We start from the raw sequence: 17674 nt of genomic DNA, 5'->3' as shown, positions 1-17674 counted from the left end.
CCTTTATCTTGGTAGAGTTTGTCTTTTACCGCCAACAATGGATTTTTTTTTTCAAATGTTATGATCTCTTTCATGGAAAGGATGATTTACTTTTTCATTTTAAAAAATGTTACTTTTTTACTCAATGCAAAAAAAATATCATTAACTATACGAGAAATCCTATCACACTCCTATACGTGTGGAAACCATGAATTTAAAACATAGTTTAAAAATAGCATACAATAAACAATGAAACGTATGGATTTCAACTAATTAATCATAATAATATATAAAATATGTACAATATTAAAATAAACAATTAGATTAAATTCTGAATAAAACGAAATTGAAACACATAAATATATCATATTAACAATACTAAATGCACTACAATTATTTATCATGGCATTGTCATCAATTGGGAGTTAGGGTCCCTTTGGATGGGCGGTGTGTTTAGCTGCAGTTAGTGAAAAAACAATGATGGCGGTGAGGTTAAATACCGTAGCGATATTATAGCATGAGATAGAAAGAAAGCTAAACGCACCACACTGGAGGTAAACGCCCATCCAAAAGGGCCCTTAGTGTCAAGTTGACTTGTGACACCAACTTAAGTAACAACATTATTACTATATTAGAAATCCTATCACACGTGTATGCATGTGAAAACTACAAATTTAGAACACAAATGTATGTTAATGGAGATAATAAATTATGCATATTAAAATAAAAATATATAAAATATATTAATATGAAACTTTGGTTTAGTGAATACCCTTGAATAGTTTAACTTATTTTAATTACTCCATAATCTTCTTATTGAGTTAATGATTTGATTGAGGATGAGATCTAAACGGTAAAACATTTAATAAATCATATAGAAAAATCATTAAAATGAAGTACTTTTAATTCTACGAGGAATGCAATACTATTAATTCAAACTGTTAGAATATTATTAAAATATTAATATCACAAAACCTTCCTGAAAGAATGTTGAACCTTTCCTTTTATCTCGAATCCTCGATGTGTCAATTCTGCATTTCAAACTCGTGAGAATTTGAGAAAATTCAAAAATAAAACTAGAAATTAACGAATTTAAATCTTAATTTAAAATTTGGAAAACCTTAATCTGTATTTAAGATCCATCTGATCCAATATATATAAAGATTAATTCTATGTGAATAAAAGAAATAAAGCATAATTCTATAAAAGAACGTTGAGCCATAATTATATGATAAATAGTAATTAAAAATACTTTAATGCTGATGTGATAAAGAGAGGGTCAACATCACCTCCACTAAATTTTTTATACATAGATTTAGTCAAACTTAAATAATATACGAGTAGATCCTACAAAAATTAATAATAAAGTAAAAGTAAAAGTAATTGAAAATTAGATGGATTCTAAAGTAAGACACGTTAGGTGCAAAAAAGACTCTTGGTTTTCACAAAATGTACGAAAGTAAAACGGGAAATGTACGAATCTTCTTCATTATGACAATTTCTTTTCTGCAATTTTTAACGGAAACGACGCCCAAGTCTTTGGCAGCCCTAAAATTTAGTTTCTTTATTTCCAAGTTTATCAAATTGAATAAAATTACGTACTACCCCTTAGACTCTCTCGATGAGTTTGAGCAAAAATTAAGTTCGGTTTAGACTATAAAAGTTTCTGATCCAGCTCAACATGAATATATGCCTAAAAGTGTTCTAGGGTTGAGTTTAACATCTACAATCTGGATCGGATTTGGACAAAAATTTAAGCCTATTTTTTAAACCTATCAATCGGACCTAAAATTTTGTTGGAGCCCGGCTTGAATCCGATTTAACCCATGTACAACTCTAAATATATTAAAATATAATATAATATATAGTATGATTTAAAAATTAAAAATAATGCAAATACATGGATCGGTGGCGGTCTTTATCATGTGTCGATGGCTTAAAGCTTATCTGCGAGTGCATAGTCAGAAATGTTAAAGCAGTTTTCCTCTACAAGACCCATCAGTTTCTCCTATTATATATATTATTTAAAGTAAAATCATATCATAAATATCTATTTAATATAATAAACTACGTATACTAAATTAGGCTTCCTCATTTTCTTTAATTATTCCTTAAATTTATTTTTAATAAAATAAAATTATAGATATATCACTAAAATTTTAAATAAAATAATTCAAAATAATTTATCCTTTAAAAAATTATGGATATATATTTAAATTATACAAAATTTTAATTTTTTTTCAAATACCGCTAAAAAGTTATTAAGGAAAAAGAATATAGTACGTATAAAGAAAATTTTAAAAACTAATATTGTTAATTAGTTAATTAAAAAATAAATAGTGTTTAAAAAAATAAAATATTAGATTTTATAAAATTTAACAATTCTAAAAAATATAATATGAAAATGTTTACAAAATTTATTAAAAAAATTTAAAATTTATACAAAATTTAGAAAAAAAACAAATACTACTAAAAAACCTTTAAAAACAAAATATTGTTTAATTAGTCGTTTATTTTTTTAAATATTTATATGTATTTTATTTTTATAAACACTATTAAAAATTTTAAAACATTATTAAAAATAAAAAATTATATGAAATTTGAAAATCCCTAAAACAATCGATAAAAATATATTTAAAATTTTATATGAAGTTTAAATGTTTTTAATAGTAATATATTTTAAAATTTATAATAATGTTATAAACTTGAAAAAAATTTATATTTATTAATTACATACTTTTTTTATGTTTTTTTCTAACATATCGTTATTTGCAACTTGCTATATTACAAAATTGATGATTCACTTTAGTAGTTAACCTTTTTACAAAAGAAATACACTTTGAGCAGCAGCGGAGAATTATTGAATAATATTATATCACTTATTTAAGTATTTATTATACGGATTGAGTCTTAAGTTTGATTAGTATAGATATTATTGTCAATGCAGTAAAATGTGAAATCGAGTGCGTTAAAGTGTATTATCCTCTTATTTATGAGTTAAAGAAGGACAATGATCAGAACATATTATTAAAAAAAGTATCTATTTATAGGATAAAATAATTCTATCCTTTTTATATTATCTTCAACTATCTATTTTACATCTTTCTTAATAATATGACTTATTAATTTTTTTTACAATATCCATAAAAATTATTACAAATTTAGAAAATGATTTAATGATATTTAATTATTAATAGGTAAAAAATTATACCATATATCATATATCATATATATTCTCTCTGATTCTAAATAATTAATTATACATGGTTTTATCTTTCAAATTTCATCATAATTAAAGCAAAAATTATATTTACAATATTATAAATAAATTATATCTCAAAAAATTATACCCATAATCAATTGATGCATCGCACAAGATAAGAAAACTGGTATATATAATATAATAAGGTAAAAACACTAAAATTGCAAAAAGAGGCGCAACCAATTTTTTTCTCTTTATTTTTTTAGTTTTTAATTATTCGTTATTCATTAATTTTTAAATTTTATTTTTTAATTATTCATTAATTTTTAGTTTTAAAAATATGATATGACAAGATTAAAATTAATTATTTAATAGTTATTTTCGTTAAAAAACAATTTAATTTTTTTTTAAATTTAAAGGTCAAATTTTACTAAAAAGAATAACGATCAAATTGATAAAAAAATATAAAAATTGTTGAGGGCAAAATTTTAAATAACTAAAATAGATGGTTTGGAGTAAATCACTAAAATTAAGTTCAAATTTCATGCTACAAAAATCACTAAAATTAAGTTCAAATTTCATGCTACAAAGCAAATGCACAACATGCAGTCTCGTGGGGAAACAGATAATTCAAACAAGCATAGATAAAGCTCAATCAAATGATAAAAACATATTAACCCACAATTTCAACAGATTGAAAACCTTTCTCCATCGACGCCTTCACAGCATCCAGAACCAATTGTGTCTTCCGGCTGATTGTCGGCCACTTTTTATCCGGTTGTGCTCCATTCTTTTTAATATTTGCAACCAAGCTGGCAAACTCTCTCACCATGCAGGCTTCCTGAGGTAGATCTACAGTGACAGTGTGCTCACTCGGAAGTTGCACCCATCCGGTTACAAGTTCGTTAAATCCAGGTTTTGCGGACGTAGTATATGAGGCCTGGTGTTCTTGGTAAGGAATGATGAAATCTGTAAGATGTAGTGTTCCCAACGTTCCTATAGCAGTGAGATTCATTGTCAAATTTGATAAGAAAGAACAATGGAAGGTTGCAATTTTGCCATCTGCCCAGAGTAGTGAAGCTCCACACTCTAGTAGTACACCTGCTTCATTTAGAACTGGATTGCGGAAGGCTGTAACAGTTTTCGGTAGCTCATAGTCAGCTGCCCACAAGATTGACCTGATGCCATACCACCCGGCATCACCTAGAGCTCCAAGAGCATCAAGATCTGGCTTCACACGAATATCATTCTTGAGAAAATCCGGATCGGCAAAAAATGTGAAGCAACTGTTTACCTGAGAAAGTCAAAAGGTAAAAAATACATAGATTTAGAATGCAAGGACACCAAATCAATGTAGCATCTTATCATAAAATCATAGACCGCATCAAAAGGCAATTAGATAACATTCTGAAGAAGCTTAAATTAATGAAGAGATGAGAGGCGCATACACCCAACATTGTGCCCTGTATCTCTCCTCAAAAAGCGTCAGATATGCCATTTTACCACATATTTATACCTTATTCAGGCATACTTTGTGGAAGTGTATCAATCTTTGGACATTAATAGCAACGATTGAAATAAAATATATCACTGCAAGTCTATCTGAAACAGGCTTTACCATGAACTAGGTTCTTTCAAAAATCTAGCTGAAGGGAACCACAAAAGTTTTGAATTCACTCCAGATAAATTTTATCATTGTATAAGTAATGGTTCATGTGAAACAGCAGCAACTAATCTCACAAATGGCGATAAACATTAATGCTCTGTTTGGTTACTAGTGTAATAACATTAGTAAAAATCTTATTTATTACATATGTATTGCAATAGTTAGACATAAAATAAAGAATAGTTAATACAAATTTAAACTTGAAATCAGAAAGATGAGTAAAAACTCTTGTAAAAAATAGGACTTCTTCAAAATAAGCGAAATATTTTCCTTTCTCTTTACTAAAAAGAATTCATGGAACTGGATAACTAGTACCAATTGAATTAGTTTATTGCTAACTCATATGCTAAAACATATGTAAAAAATAATACTCCTACCAAACGTAGGATAAGAGTGTTGAAGGAGTAGGTTCAGACATTGGTAGGCCGAGTGTTTTGCATGCAAGCATACAAACAATACTTTTCTTTTTCATACACAAACATATGTGCATATATAACTATAAGGCTTCTGTGAATTTATAGGAACTTATGAAAATGCTCAGCAACTGTATCTTAAAGATTGTGCCCTTGAGCCATCATTGTAAGCTCTGCTTCAGAATGAGATATTATCTCCATTCAGTTACTTTATCCTTTACAAAACCCTTAGTACAAAGACAAGCAAGCTTATTTCCAGTGGCAATAAAAACTCAAAACTTCATATCACTTTGTTGGTAAAAGAAAGTTCATATCATTGGGTACAATGAACATTCACATATCTAGATCATCGGTAGTGTTTGTTTTCTTCTCCATCTACAACCAACAAGTTTTTAGATTTTCCATCCCGAAACAATCCAAACAACCCACAACAGAAATAAACAAATTACAGTCCAACAAGGAACTAGGCTCTGATTCATTAAGTACAAGTGTCTCATGTTTTAACAATAACAAGCTCAGTTGAAGAGGAGTTCAAGAAAAGCACTAGGTTCTGGACGAACAATAATACAGGATCTATGACATCAACTCATTCACACAAGAGACTATATTTAGTGGGCTTAATTAATTGCCTGCATACATGGATGAAAGAGAAACATATACTATAATCATAAAGATGACAAATAGCACAAAGCACCGATAGACAAATATTAAACCCGAGCCCTAAAACAAAACCCAATTTCTATGCTCCCTTTGTCTCATTAACCCCATATCTTACTAAACTCTTCTTCACATCTCTACAAAACCCATTTTAAATTGAGTAAAAAAGCAATATCTAACAGGACCATCCAAACAAAGATATACAATTCTAGAGTAAAACAAGCTGCTAATATTTAGAAAGGCAAGAACTACACCTACAGAAACGGATATTCATAGATATTAAGAAGATGGCGCCATTCCATTGCCTAACATATTAAAATGATAAGGCATATGACACCTTAAATTGAGCTTTAAACTATCTCCTATGGCCTAGCAGGAAAGTGGTGAACTACATAAATAAAAGGAAAAAAACCTTAAAATGAGCAGAAACCCAGTAATGTATTTACCGTTCTAAGCTGACCAAACTTCTCCTTGTCGTTTAAAAACTGCTTCATTTTATGGGTTCTGGGATTATGCACCCACATGGTACCGTCCATAATCTGAACCCCGTTTTCTTCACAAGCCTTTAGAATCTGATCAAACTCGGCCACGCTCAAGGCGACGGGCTTCTCCGTGAGCAGATGCTTCTTTTTCTGAGCCGTCAAAACAGCCCATTTGAGGTGGAGGCTAGTGGGTAAAGGCAAATAAACGGCGTCGATGTCGGGGTCGTCAAGAAGGGACTCGTAGGAGCCATAGATCTTGGTGTCAGGTGGGAAGCCATTGGCCTTGGCGAAATTGGCGGCTTTGTCAAAGGAGCGGCTGGCAACGGCGGAGACTGTGGCGTTAGGAGCAAGCTGGATAGCTCGAGAAACTTTGCGGGCTATCTCGGCACACCCAATGATTCCGAATCTGATCGGAATATCAGCCATTGTTTTGCTGTCAGGAAGAGAGAGATGATCAGAAGGATAGCAAGTGTACTGTAACACAGATATTGTTATCCGACTTCGTATTCGAGTTTTTTGGCCAATAAATAGTGATATTTAAATACTAGAATGTTGTAAATTATCTTTTAAAAAGGAAAATATAAAATTAAACTAGAGTCATATGAATAGATATTAGTATTTGATACTAGGTGTATTTTTTTTATTTCCCATTTATAGAAAATTATTTGGTTGTATAATAAAATATAAAAAAATTTAAAATTATTTGTGAAATAAAAATATAATAATTGTTTTTATTATTTTTAATTTATGAAAGATATATTTCCATGAGCCGAACCCTCAAATGCTTTTTCTTTTCTTCTGAAATATTATTTTTCCTTGTTTAACCAAGCTTAATAAGCAACTAGTTGGTGGTATGTTTTGATTGTAGAGTAGATTGTTTATAATGTAACTGTATTAAGGGTAGTGCATATAATGCAGTGGAAGCATTAGTATTTGATACAGGTTCATTGTCTATGCCATCCCACCGATCACAAATATGTTTTATTAGGCTGGAGACACAGCATCTGCAAGGCGGTAGGATTTGTTTTGTTGCATGCTCCTGGCTGAATTTCGAATTTCTTTAAGCAGTCACAACATTTTAATTATATTTCTCATAAAAAAATTTAAATTTATTATGTATTAATTTATAATTTCATCAATCTTTTAAGGAATTAAATAGATATTTTTTATTTTTAGGAGAGTTAAAATGTAATTTTACTACATATTAATTTATAATTTTTCTATTTATAAGAAGACTGAATTGAAAATTTTTATTTTAAGGGACTAAAATATAATTTCACTACATTAATTTATAGATTTTTTATTTATAATAAGACTGAATTGAAAATTTTCATTTTGAGTGGGCCAAAGTCCCTACCTACCCATCCTAAAATTCACTTCTGGGCATTTGGTAGTTTGGATTGGACTAGATCAATCGTTTTGAAAATTAGTTGGGTATTGATTCGAAAATTAGTATTAAATCAGTTAAATAAAATTAAAAATAATTGAATTATTTTGTAAATATATTTTATTTTTATAATTTTCAATGATTTTTTAAATTAAATTGTATAGACTTATTAAATTGACATCTAATTGATTTAACAATTAATTTTATTTTTAAAACCTTCTCATGAATTTACCATACCTTATTAAGGGTCAGTTTAGCATTGTTTTTCATAAGTACTTTTAGACCAAAAAAAATATTTTTGAGCAAAATTTTAATTTATTTGTTTCTACTTTTGATTAAAAAAGTACTTTTGGAAAATAAATTTTTGTCTCAATAACACTCTTAAAAAGCTCAAAAATATATTGTTGTCTCTGAGAAGGTTGGGCCTAACATTCTATAGGCATAATTCTGTTTAAAGTTTACAAATCTATGAAGTAGAATTATAATAGTTATGATGTGTTCTGAAAATTGAAATCATGGTTATTAAAATAGTTATCGTTGTTAAATTATTTAAATGAAATTTAGTTAATGATTTGATTTTTTTTTATAAAAAGAATTCCACATTAGCCGATAAACAAACTATTTTAATAATTTCAGTGATTTAAATTAAAATTTAGTGTAAATAATTAGATTATATTACGTCTATTATGGGTGAAAAAAAGTTATATAACAAATTTATAATAAAAAATTGACAGATTTTAGTTGAAATGGTAAATATGAGATAATGAATATAATGATGTCTTAGACTTCATTTTTATTATGTGTATATATATTTTTTAAGATAAAATGACTTATTTAGTGTTCTAATTTTTTAAAAATTTTTTTATGTAAAACACCCTCAAACTTCAAAAAAAAAAATTAAGTCCCTTATAATTTTTTTTACACCCTATTTAGCATTTGAACTTTTAAAATGCATAAAAAAATCTCTAAATTTTTAAAAATAGCAATTAAGCCCCTACTTTTATTAAAAGTTAGAAAAAATATTATAAAAAATAAAAAACAATAAATTTTAATAAAAATATAAAAAATTTAAAATTTATTAAAAATTAGAATTTTTTATAAAAATCGTAAAAAAATAAAAAATTGTAAAATTTTATAAAAAATCATAAAAAATTAATAACCCTTATTTTTTCACGTGTCGCAACATAACGTGACACGTGACGAAAAATGATAAAAAATAATAAAAATCAATAAAAGTTAAAGAAAAATTATAAATTGTTTCTTTTGATACGATAATTTTTATATATTTTTTATGAAATTTATATTTTTTTACATTTTGTATACTTTTCTTACGACTTTATAAAATTTTATATTTTTTATATTTCTATGTATTTTATAATTTTTACGAATTTTTTTCTAATTTTTAATATTTGAATTTTTAATATTAAAATTGAATAATATTTATAGGTTTTATTGATTTTAATTTTTTATAATATTTTTTTCTAATTTTTAATAAAAGTAGGGGCTTAATTGTTTTTTTTTAAGTTTGAGGGTCTTTTTGATGCATTTTGAAAGTTCAAGTACCCAATTGAGTGCAAAATAGTAAGCGCTTAATTGCTTTTTTTGAAAAGATTTGAGGGCTTTTTTGATGCATTTTGAAAGTTCAAATACCCAATTGAGTGAAACAAAAAGCAAGAGCTTAATTACTTTTCTTAAAAAAGTTTAAGGAAAAAAAATCATATTGGCATTCCATTTAATTTTTCATTTCTTTTAGTGCTCAAAAGTGTACTGTTTGTCAAATCACTTAAAAATAAAAATTAAAATTAACAATTATTAACTTTACTAACATGACATACACATGGATTGTCAAGTACATGTCACAGCAATAATTAATTTTTTTTTAAAATTATTATTTTTAAATATATAAAAATTATTTTAAAATTTTAAAATTATTTAAAATGTATAAAATATAAAAAATAATTTTTTTAATTTTTAAAACATTAATTAATTGCTAGCGTGGCATACAAGCGGATTGTCATGTGGATGGTACATAGTAAAGTTAACAGAAATTAAATTTTTTATCTATTTTGATGATTTGACAAATAATATAAGTTTAAGGGCTAAATTATTTTTAATTTTGTTTAATATTAAAAATAATCATTTTTTTGTCAAATTCACGAAAGAAAAAATTATTTGAAATTAAATATAAAAACTAAATTAAATACAATATGCAGAAAAAAAACCATAATTTCACCTAGTAATGTGGAAAAAGAAATGGAAATTTGGGGTAAATTACTAAAAAAACCCTATTTTTTTAAAATTTACCGAAATGGGCCCGATATTTTATTATTTACCGGAATGGGGCATTTTTCCCGAAATCGCGTCCACGTCAGCGCGATGTCAGGGGACGTGTCAGAACATCGCGTCCACGTCAGCGCGTTTTGCTTACGTGGACACAAATCGCGCCTACGAGGACGCGATTTGCTGACGTGGATGAACAATTTATGTTTTTTAGTTTGGAAAACTTTGAAAGGCCATAACTTTTCGCTCGGTTGTCCGATTGAGACGATTTTTTTTATTTCGAATAACTTTTCGAGATGTACGCGCTGACAAACAGCCGAAGGCGGTTTTGCTGCAGTTTTCATCAAAAAAGATCATTTTTTGCCCCTAAATTTCGATTTTTTCAGTTTAAATTTGAATTTTGAAACATTCAAATCATTATTTTCCTTATTTATTTGAAGTAAACACCAGATTTTTTTTACAGAATTGTTGTATTATTTTTTCTGATTTGACACGTGTATGGAATAGGTCCGAAAAATCGTTAGAACGTAAGTAATATAATTAAGATAACAACAGTATTTCTATAATATGTCAATTAATTAGTTTGGCTTAGTTGGTTAAGATGCTTGCTCTTTTTTATATTTGTTGCTATTGATGTAATATTGAAGAGTTAATTGATTAAAAAAATAAATACAAGTACAAAAAGATTCAAAATTTATTTTTTCAAAATACCAAAAAAGCCCTATATTTTTAAAATTTATCGAAATAGGCTCAGTATTTTATTTTTTTGACCATTGGGTACTGTTCACGTACGGGCCGAAATCGCGTCCACGTCAGCGCGAGATGCTGAAGTGGAAGGAAATCGCGTCCTTGAGAGTGCGATTTCCTTCCACGTCAGCATCTTGTGCTGATGTGGACGCAATTTCCTGACGCGTACCCTGACATAGCGCTGACGTGGACGCGATTTCCCGAAAAAAGGAACATTCTAGTAAATAATTAAAAAATGGGCTCATTTCGATAATTTTTAAAAAAAAAGACTTTTTATTGGTAAATTACCTGAAATTTGGCGCTTCTTTTCAGCCAAAAGGGAAAAAAAATTTCTAGTGCAGAAAAGGGAACAAAATAAAGAAGAGGGAAAAAAAGGAAATTTCTTTTCAATAGATTTTACAAATATATCGGGTAAATCCAAAGAGCGGTACTATTAAATTTAAAGCCCCCCAAAAGAATTCAACGGCGTAATACTTAAGTTTTTTTTTATAAAAAAAAAGGTAAATCAAAACCAAATTGTTGCCGTTAATTTTACCGCCATGGCAATGCGAAGACGAACCTTGCTCAAGGTCATTGTTCTCGGCGATAGCGCGTATGTCGTTCTCAATTTCAATTTCTATGGCTTTTTCTTTTTACAACTAAAACGATGAACTTTTGGATTTTTTTAAATTTGTATGATTAATGGGTTATTATCAATTTCAGGGTGGGTAAGACGTCGTTGATGAATCAGTATCCTTTCAACGGTAATTGAATTTTAATCTTCGTATAGTCCTTTTTTTTTGTAAATTTTCTGTTCTTTTTTAGGGGTAATTTTAGATCTTAAACTTTGTATTAAGGTCGTTAATTTTTTTGTTTATTTATTTAAATGTTGATTTTATAAATTACGTCGTTGTCAGAATTAACTTCTTGAATTTAGATATGTTCATAAGTTCAGTCAGCAATATAAAGCAACAATAGGTGCTGATTTTGTCACTAAGGAACTCCAGATTGAAGATCGCCTTCTCACTCTGCAAGTAGGGTTTTAATCTTTGAGTATTTCTATACCCTTCTTAACTTAATTTTGAAGTTTCCATGGATAGTATGTTTATGTATTTTATTTTTTTTCCTTTCTTTTGTGGCATTGCATTGGATAGATATGGGATACTGCAGGGCAGGAGCGGTTTCAGAGTCTCGGCGTTGCCTTCTATAGGGGTGCAGATTGTTGTGTGCTAGTTTATGATGTTAATGTGATGAAATCATTTGATAGCCTTGATAATTGGCATGATGAGTTTCTTAAGCAGGTTTTTCTTTGCCCCATTCTCTTTTTGTTCATTTTACTTTCCTTGATCGTTTTAGTTCTTTAGTGAATTATGTTTTGGCATGTCTTGATGAATGACGCTTTTGATTTAAGGTGTTTTATGCCTCTATAACATAATCGCGATTATGATAATGTCAATAAGAATGTGCAGTGTTTTAGATTTATTGGCTTGTACAGCTTTTATTACCCCTGCCATGATAAATCTAGCATAGATATTTTTTTGGTCAAGGAATGTTGGCAAGTAATGCATACAATTACAAGTTAACTTTGCCAACCTCACTAAATATGGAATTCATCCTGCATCACTGCAAGTTATTTATAAGCTATCAAGTAACTATTTATTTATAATTTTGAATCTCTTGTAAGGCCTGTCTCCTTCTCTTTGTCTCTTTGGCATGCATGTTCTTCATTCACATCGATGCCGACAACCATCCTTTTCTACTAGATTTTTGTTTATTTGAAACTCTAATGGTTTTGTGGTTGATTTTGAGTTTGAATTTGTTCATTTTCTTTATGGCCTTAATTTCTCCAATATCATTATCTATATAGCCTACTTAAGTGATTTACTCTAGACTAGTGGATTGCTGAAGTTTGAGATAGTTGCTTCAGTTTAGCCATAAATATCTTGAGAGTCCAGAAAAATGTAGAACCTGAGATGTTTATTCTTATTTTCACCTTAAATTTTCTTTACATTGTTAAGCTCCTGTTGAAGCAATCGCTTGTGGATACACTCAAAGGTTGAAACCGCTCTAATAGACTTTGCCATTGACATTCTTGCCAATCTGTTACAAAGAAGGAAATTTGTTTTGAAAATTAGTTTTCTTAGAGTAAAGGGTGGTACTTATTTGAAGCGCACATGACATGAAGTAAATTTAAAAGAAACATGAGATTTTTCCTGTTAGGAGTGTATGCTTCCAAATTCTTAACACTGGAATTATTATTGGTTGCACAAATTCAAATACGCTATTCAACCTAGTTTTTCAGATTGTGGTTGTGGACTCACAGATTCTTTTTGTTCACTTCCTTTTTTCTATAATTTTGACCTCACTCATGTTGTCATAACTGGTTTTATCTTTGCCTTTTCAGTTCGCCTTCATTTTGGTTCATTTCAGGATTATTAACTTTTACAATTTTTGAACAGGAAAGAAACACAGAATTTTTAATTGCTTACCCAATCTTTAGGTGTAAAATTGCCTCTTTTCAGTGGAGTGAGTGTTATAAACTGAAATGTTCAATTGATATTGGTTGTCTAATTGATATTGTTTGTTGCAATTCGGCTGTTCTATTGGTTATCAATTCCTGTTTTTCAAACATTTCTTTGTGCTGTCAACTAGTCAGAACAGTTTTGTAGAAGTATAGGTTTACTATAAACAGATCAGAAGAAGTATGTAGATAATTTTGTAATAGAATCTCCAATAAATGCTGATTCTTATGGGAATGTGAAATTTCTCTTCTTGATGCCTTGTTGCATCATGTTAGGCCTAGAAATTGGATAAAACATTTACTGCTGATGCTACAGTTAAGTGCTCAACTTGACCTACTTTCCTTGCAATGCACGTGATCTTTCCTAACAGCCAATTTAATTTCTGAGGTTGATTAGTCTTTTGTGTTTATGATTTTCATCCCTCTAAACTTTATATGAATTTCTTTGGAAGTGATTACCATCTGTTTTAAATGTTTCCATTTTCATTTCATGCCAGGCCAATCCAACAGATCCCAGGATGTTTCCCTTTATGTTGCTTGGAAACAAAATAGATATTGATGGTGGTAATAGTCGAGTGGTAAGGGTATATGGTTTTTATATGACCAAATTTTCTTTTATCCTCACACCTTAGCCTAATGGGTGGCATCTTGAGCCCATGTAGGTCTCCGAGAAGAAAGCAAAAGATTGGTGTGCTTCAAAAGGAAACATACCTTACTTTGAAACATCAGCAAAAGAAGATATCAATGTTGATGCTGCATTACTTTCTATTGCCAAATCTGCTCTAGCAAAAGAGCGCGAGCAGGACATGTAAGTTTACCTTGAAGCATATTCTTTTTTTTTTTCAGTGAACATTGGCATATAAATTAGTATTTTTCCAGCATGGTGTTGTTGGCCCAGAAAGGAGTATGGTTTTCTTCAGCACTGCAGATTCAGACCTTCATATCTCTAGCAATTTTACGGCATAGCTGATCTTTATATACTTTTGTGACATTAGATAGTTAATAGTAGGGAAACAGAGGATATCTCTAACATTCTATTGTGAATCAGACTACATTAAGGGTGTACAAATTACGTTATCACCTAGAAATCTGTTTGGATGCTGATTGATTTGCCTTGCCATATCAAATTCATTGTGTGGAAGTGACAATACTATGTAGTTCTTAATGACATGCCTCAGGTAGACCCATATTTCCTAACTTTAATGAGTTGCTCATCTGGACATGGTTCAATAATACAGTGGAAATATGTTACTATAATCCTATCTCTAAGAAGATCAATATATATATTTTGCTTCATTAGGAAAGATGTACTAGAGTATGTAATCAAATGGTAAGGTGCTTATGGACAGAATAATGGGGTAAGTGATTGGGGAAATAACAATAAACAAAATTTGAAGGTAATAGTTTCATGAGAATCATGATGAGGTGTATTTTCTTTGGTCAAGGTTAAAAATTTTGATATTGATTCAAAGAAATGTGTCTTTAACCATATAGCTGATTTCATTATTTTCCACAGTACTCATTCAATTAAATATGACTTAATTTTACAGCCATATAGATCGTATAATAATGATCAGAGTTCTTACCTACAACCTACTTCTTCTGTTATAGTTTTCTTAATTATTTGATTGTGTGTGGATGTTCAGAAGCTTTCTTCTCATGGTGCTGTTCTACTATGCTTAATTTGGGCATATGTTATAGCTCATTGGCATATTCTTGTGTAATCGTCACAACCAATTTATTATTTATTTCTGTAGGATATAGATTTTATTTTTAAAATATTGATATCATGTCGTGAGTAATTTTTGTTTTATTGCAACTACAGGAAAACTGTTTTCTTCTTCCACTTCACCTTAATATATTTGGTGTCTGTGTACTTCATCTTAGCATAGATGTTTTCAAGTTTTTAAAGATATTTGACCAGGCTATGCAGAAAATAACTTTTTTTTTTTGACCTATTTTCCTATTTGTGTATGAATTTAGATATTTCCAGGGCATCCCAGAAGCCGTGACAGAGACCGAGCAAAGAAGTGGTTGTGCATGTTGATTACAAGCCAAACTCTATGTTCTCTAGTTTTATCATTCTTGCCCATTTTTTGGTATACATCGCATTCTAAATTCCCATGATCAAAGCATCATTTGTCATTGCTTTGTTTTGTTTTCGGTTGGTAGAGATGAACTTTGCAGAGTTCCCGGTCATTCTTCTTACGGTAGTGTACTGATAAAATGGTTCAGATGGCATTGGAGTTAGACATGAATAAGGCATATGACAGGATTGAGTGAGATTACCTAGAAGGATTGATTAAATTATGACATATGTGATAGCGTTACATATTTGATGGTTTTTAATATCGAGTAGCATAGTAGGATTGGTCCGACCAAATCCATTGTGCTTAGGCTAGGAGATCCAGTGGCCTTATTTACTCTAAGTTGAAGACATGGATGTTGTTTGTTGGACAAACAAGTGCTTAGGAAGGCCATGCTATTTTGATTTCCACGAACGTTTAAAATAATGAATGTAGCACGTGTTGCAGCAATGTTTAAATTTCCTGTTTTAAGTTAACTCTTGATCTTGGAGGGTCCATTTGGGTAAGATTAAAAGTAACAGGGATGATGAGGCTATTAGTTAGTTGTTGTGATATTCTATACTGTAGCAGTGGAAAATACAATAGTTCTAGTGCATTGGATAACTTATTTTTATATTTTTTTATAATATTTAAGATTTGTTTTATATATTTATTTAAATAATTTAATTGATTAACTAATTATGTAGTTTATAAATCTGTTTATTTTATTAAATAAATGGCGATTATTTAGTACACGGGCAGTATATTTTTTATTATTATTTCACAAGCATTCTTAAAATTTTGACATGTGTTTCTTTTTTTTTAAAATATTTTTTAATATTTTTATAAGACACTTGTTAACCTAAAATTTTATTAGCAGTGTATTAAATACTTTTTCTTAAATAAATAGCTTAAAAACTTGTAAACAAAAAACTTATTTGAAAATAATTAAAAGTAAAGATTAATATATTATTGGAAAGGTAATCACAAACTTTTAAAATATGAATAGTAAATAATTTAATTGATTAACTAATTATGTAGTTTATAAATCTATTTATTTTATTAAATAAATGGCGATTATTTAGTACACGGGCAGTATATTTTTTATTATTATTTCACAAGCATTCTTAAAATTTTGACATGTGTTTCTTTTTTTAAAAAATATTTTTTAATATTTTTATAAGACACTTGTTAACCTAAAATTTTATTGGCAGTGTATTAAATACTTTTTCTTAAATAAATAGCTTAAAAACTTGTAAACAAAAAACTTATTGAAAATATGAATATGAATAGTAAAACGAATATAAAAAATATTTAAAAAATTTAGGCATATCAATTGTATTGGTTATAAATGATTTAGTTTAAAATTTTCAGCATGATTAAACTTATTTTAACCAATTAATTTTTTAAAAAAACTAAATCTAAATATAGGAAATTTAATATTCCAAGAATGTTATTTGCAATTTGAGTATTTGGGTCATACGGAAGTAATTTTTTTACGTTTAGTTAATGAAAGGATTTCATGAATAAAAACAAAAGAATAAGATTTATTTGGTTAAAAAAAAGTATAACAGCTTATTTGAATAGAATGTACTTAGTTTAATGGCTTTTTGAGTAAATTAGTCAAAAATAATTTAACCAAATAAAAATGTAAAAGAAATAACTTAAAAATAATTTTAAGAAAAAAATGAATAAATTTAAAATGGTTAAAGATTGCAAAAGTGGCAAAAGATTTGCTGATTGTTTTTTTCCGGAAAAGTGACTTTAGTCTGCACGGCAGCTGTGGGGCGGGTTTGGTCTGTTTTACTATTAAAAAAATAAAATATATAAAAATAGTTTTATATTAATATTTATTTATTGTTATAATTAAATTTAAATAAAAAGTTTTTAATTATTTTTTAACAATGAAATAGACCATTTGAATAGGTTGGTTCCGTCTTGGAAAATTTTTGGAACCAAATCTAAAAAAATTTTGACTTTTAATATTCTAAATGTTTATAATTTTTGAAGGATTAAAGTAAAATTTTATAATTTTAGAGAGTCAAAATGTAATTTTATCTATACTAAATTAAAATTTTAAAAATTTTTAAAGGGCCTAAATAATAATTTTTTTATTTTAAGGGGTTGGGCCCTGGCAGCCCCGTAAATTCGTCTCTGCATCCAAACTAGATTGTTAATGAAATTTTATTTCTCAAGAATATTTCATGTCTGAATTTGAAATTAAACGTCAACTGATAATTTGAATCGATACGAATCTTTACCTTTACCTTAATTTAGTTTAGATCATTTTGAGTT

The 17674-nt window shown here is 28.6% G+C and overlaps 2 protein-coding genes across 3 annotated transcripts; one reads left to right on the top strand and one right to left on the bottom strand.

Annotated features, from left to right (window-relative positions):
- Nucleotides 1-3690: 3690 nt before the first annotated feature.
- Nucleotides 3691-6994, bottom strand: LOC107904915 (uncharacterized oxidoreductase At4g09670). The gene is made up of 2 exons (XM_016831435.2): nt 6364-6994; nt 3691-4475 (listed from the first exon to the last, which is right to left on the bottom strand). The coding sequence occupies exons 1-2, from the start codon at nt 6823-6825 to the stop codon at nt 3855-3857; spliced, it is 1083 nt and encodes a 360-aa protein (XP_016686924.2). The 5' UTR covers nt 6826-6994; the 3' UTR covers nt 3691-3854.
- A 4115-nt stretch (nt 6995-11109) lies between these two features.
- On the top strand, nt 11110-15876 carry LOC107904916 (ras-related protein Rab7). Of its 2 annotated transcripts, none has more exons than XM_016831436.2 (7): nt 11110-11405; nt 11516-11542; nt 11730-11826; nt 11947-12093; nt 13811-13891; nt 13976-14121; nt 15297-15876. In XM_016831436.2, the coding sequence occupies exons 1-7, from the start codon at nt 11353-11355 to the stop codon at nt 15358-15360; spliced, it is 615 nt and encodes a 204-aa protein (XP_016686925.1). In that variant the 5' UTR covers nt 11110-11352; the 3' UTR covers nt 15361-15876. The 2 variants fall into 2 exon arrangements, with proteins under 2 accessions (XP_016686925.1, XP_040950456.1); XM_041094522.1 differs by lacking the exon at nt 15297-15876 and adding an exon at nt 14193-15288.
- The last annotated feature ends 1798 nt before the right edge of the window (nt 15877-17674 follow it).

The sequence above is a fragment of the Gossypium hirsutum genome, chromosome D05 (genome assembly GCF_007990345.1).
Source record: "Gossypium hirsutum isolate 1008001.06 chromosome D05, Gossypium_hirsutum_v2.1, whole genome shotgun sequence".
Lineage (NCBI taxonomy): Eukaryota > Viridiplantae > Streptophyta > Magnoliopsida > Malvales > Malvaceae > Gossypium > Gossypium hirsutum.
Note: the sequence above shows the minus strand (reverse complement) of the source record. Positions and strands in the feature narration are given on the sequence as shown.

Coding starts and splice junctions, on each gene's coding strand:
- LOC107904916 (XM_041094522.1), top strand. CDS start 11,353: ATGGCAATGCGAAGACGAACCTTGCTCAAGGTCATTGTTCTCGGCGAT. Junction 11,827..11,946: donor ATCGCCTTCTCACTCTGCAA/GTAGGGTTTTAA, acceptor TGCATTGGATAG/ATATGGGATACTGCAGGGCA. Junction 13,892..13,975: donor ATGGTGGTAATAGTCGAGTG/GTAAGGGTATAT, acceptor GAGCCCATGTAG/GTCTCCGAGAAGAAAGCAAA.
- LOC107904915 (XM_016831435.2), bottom strand. CDS start 6,825: ATGGCTGATATTCCGATCAGATTCGGAATCATTGGGTGTGCCGAGATA. Junction 4,476..6,363: donor AGTTTGGTCAGCTTAGAACG/GTAAATACATTA, acceptor TGACTTTCTCAG/GTAAACAGTTGCTTCACATT.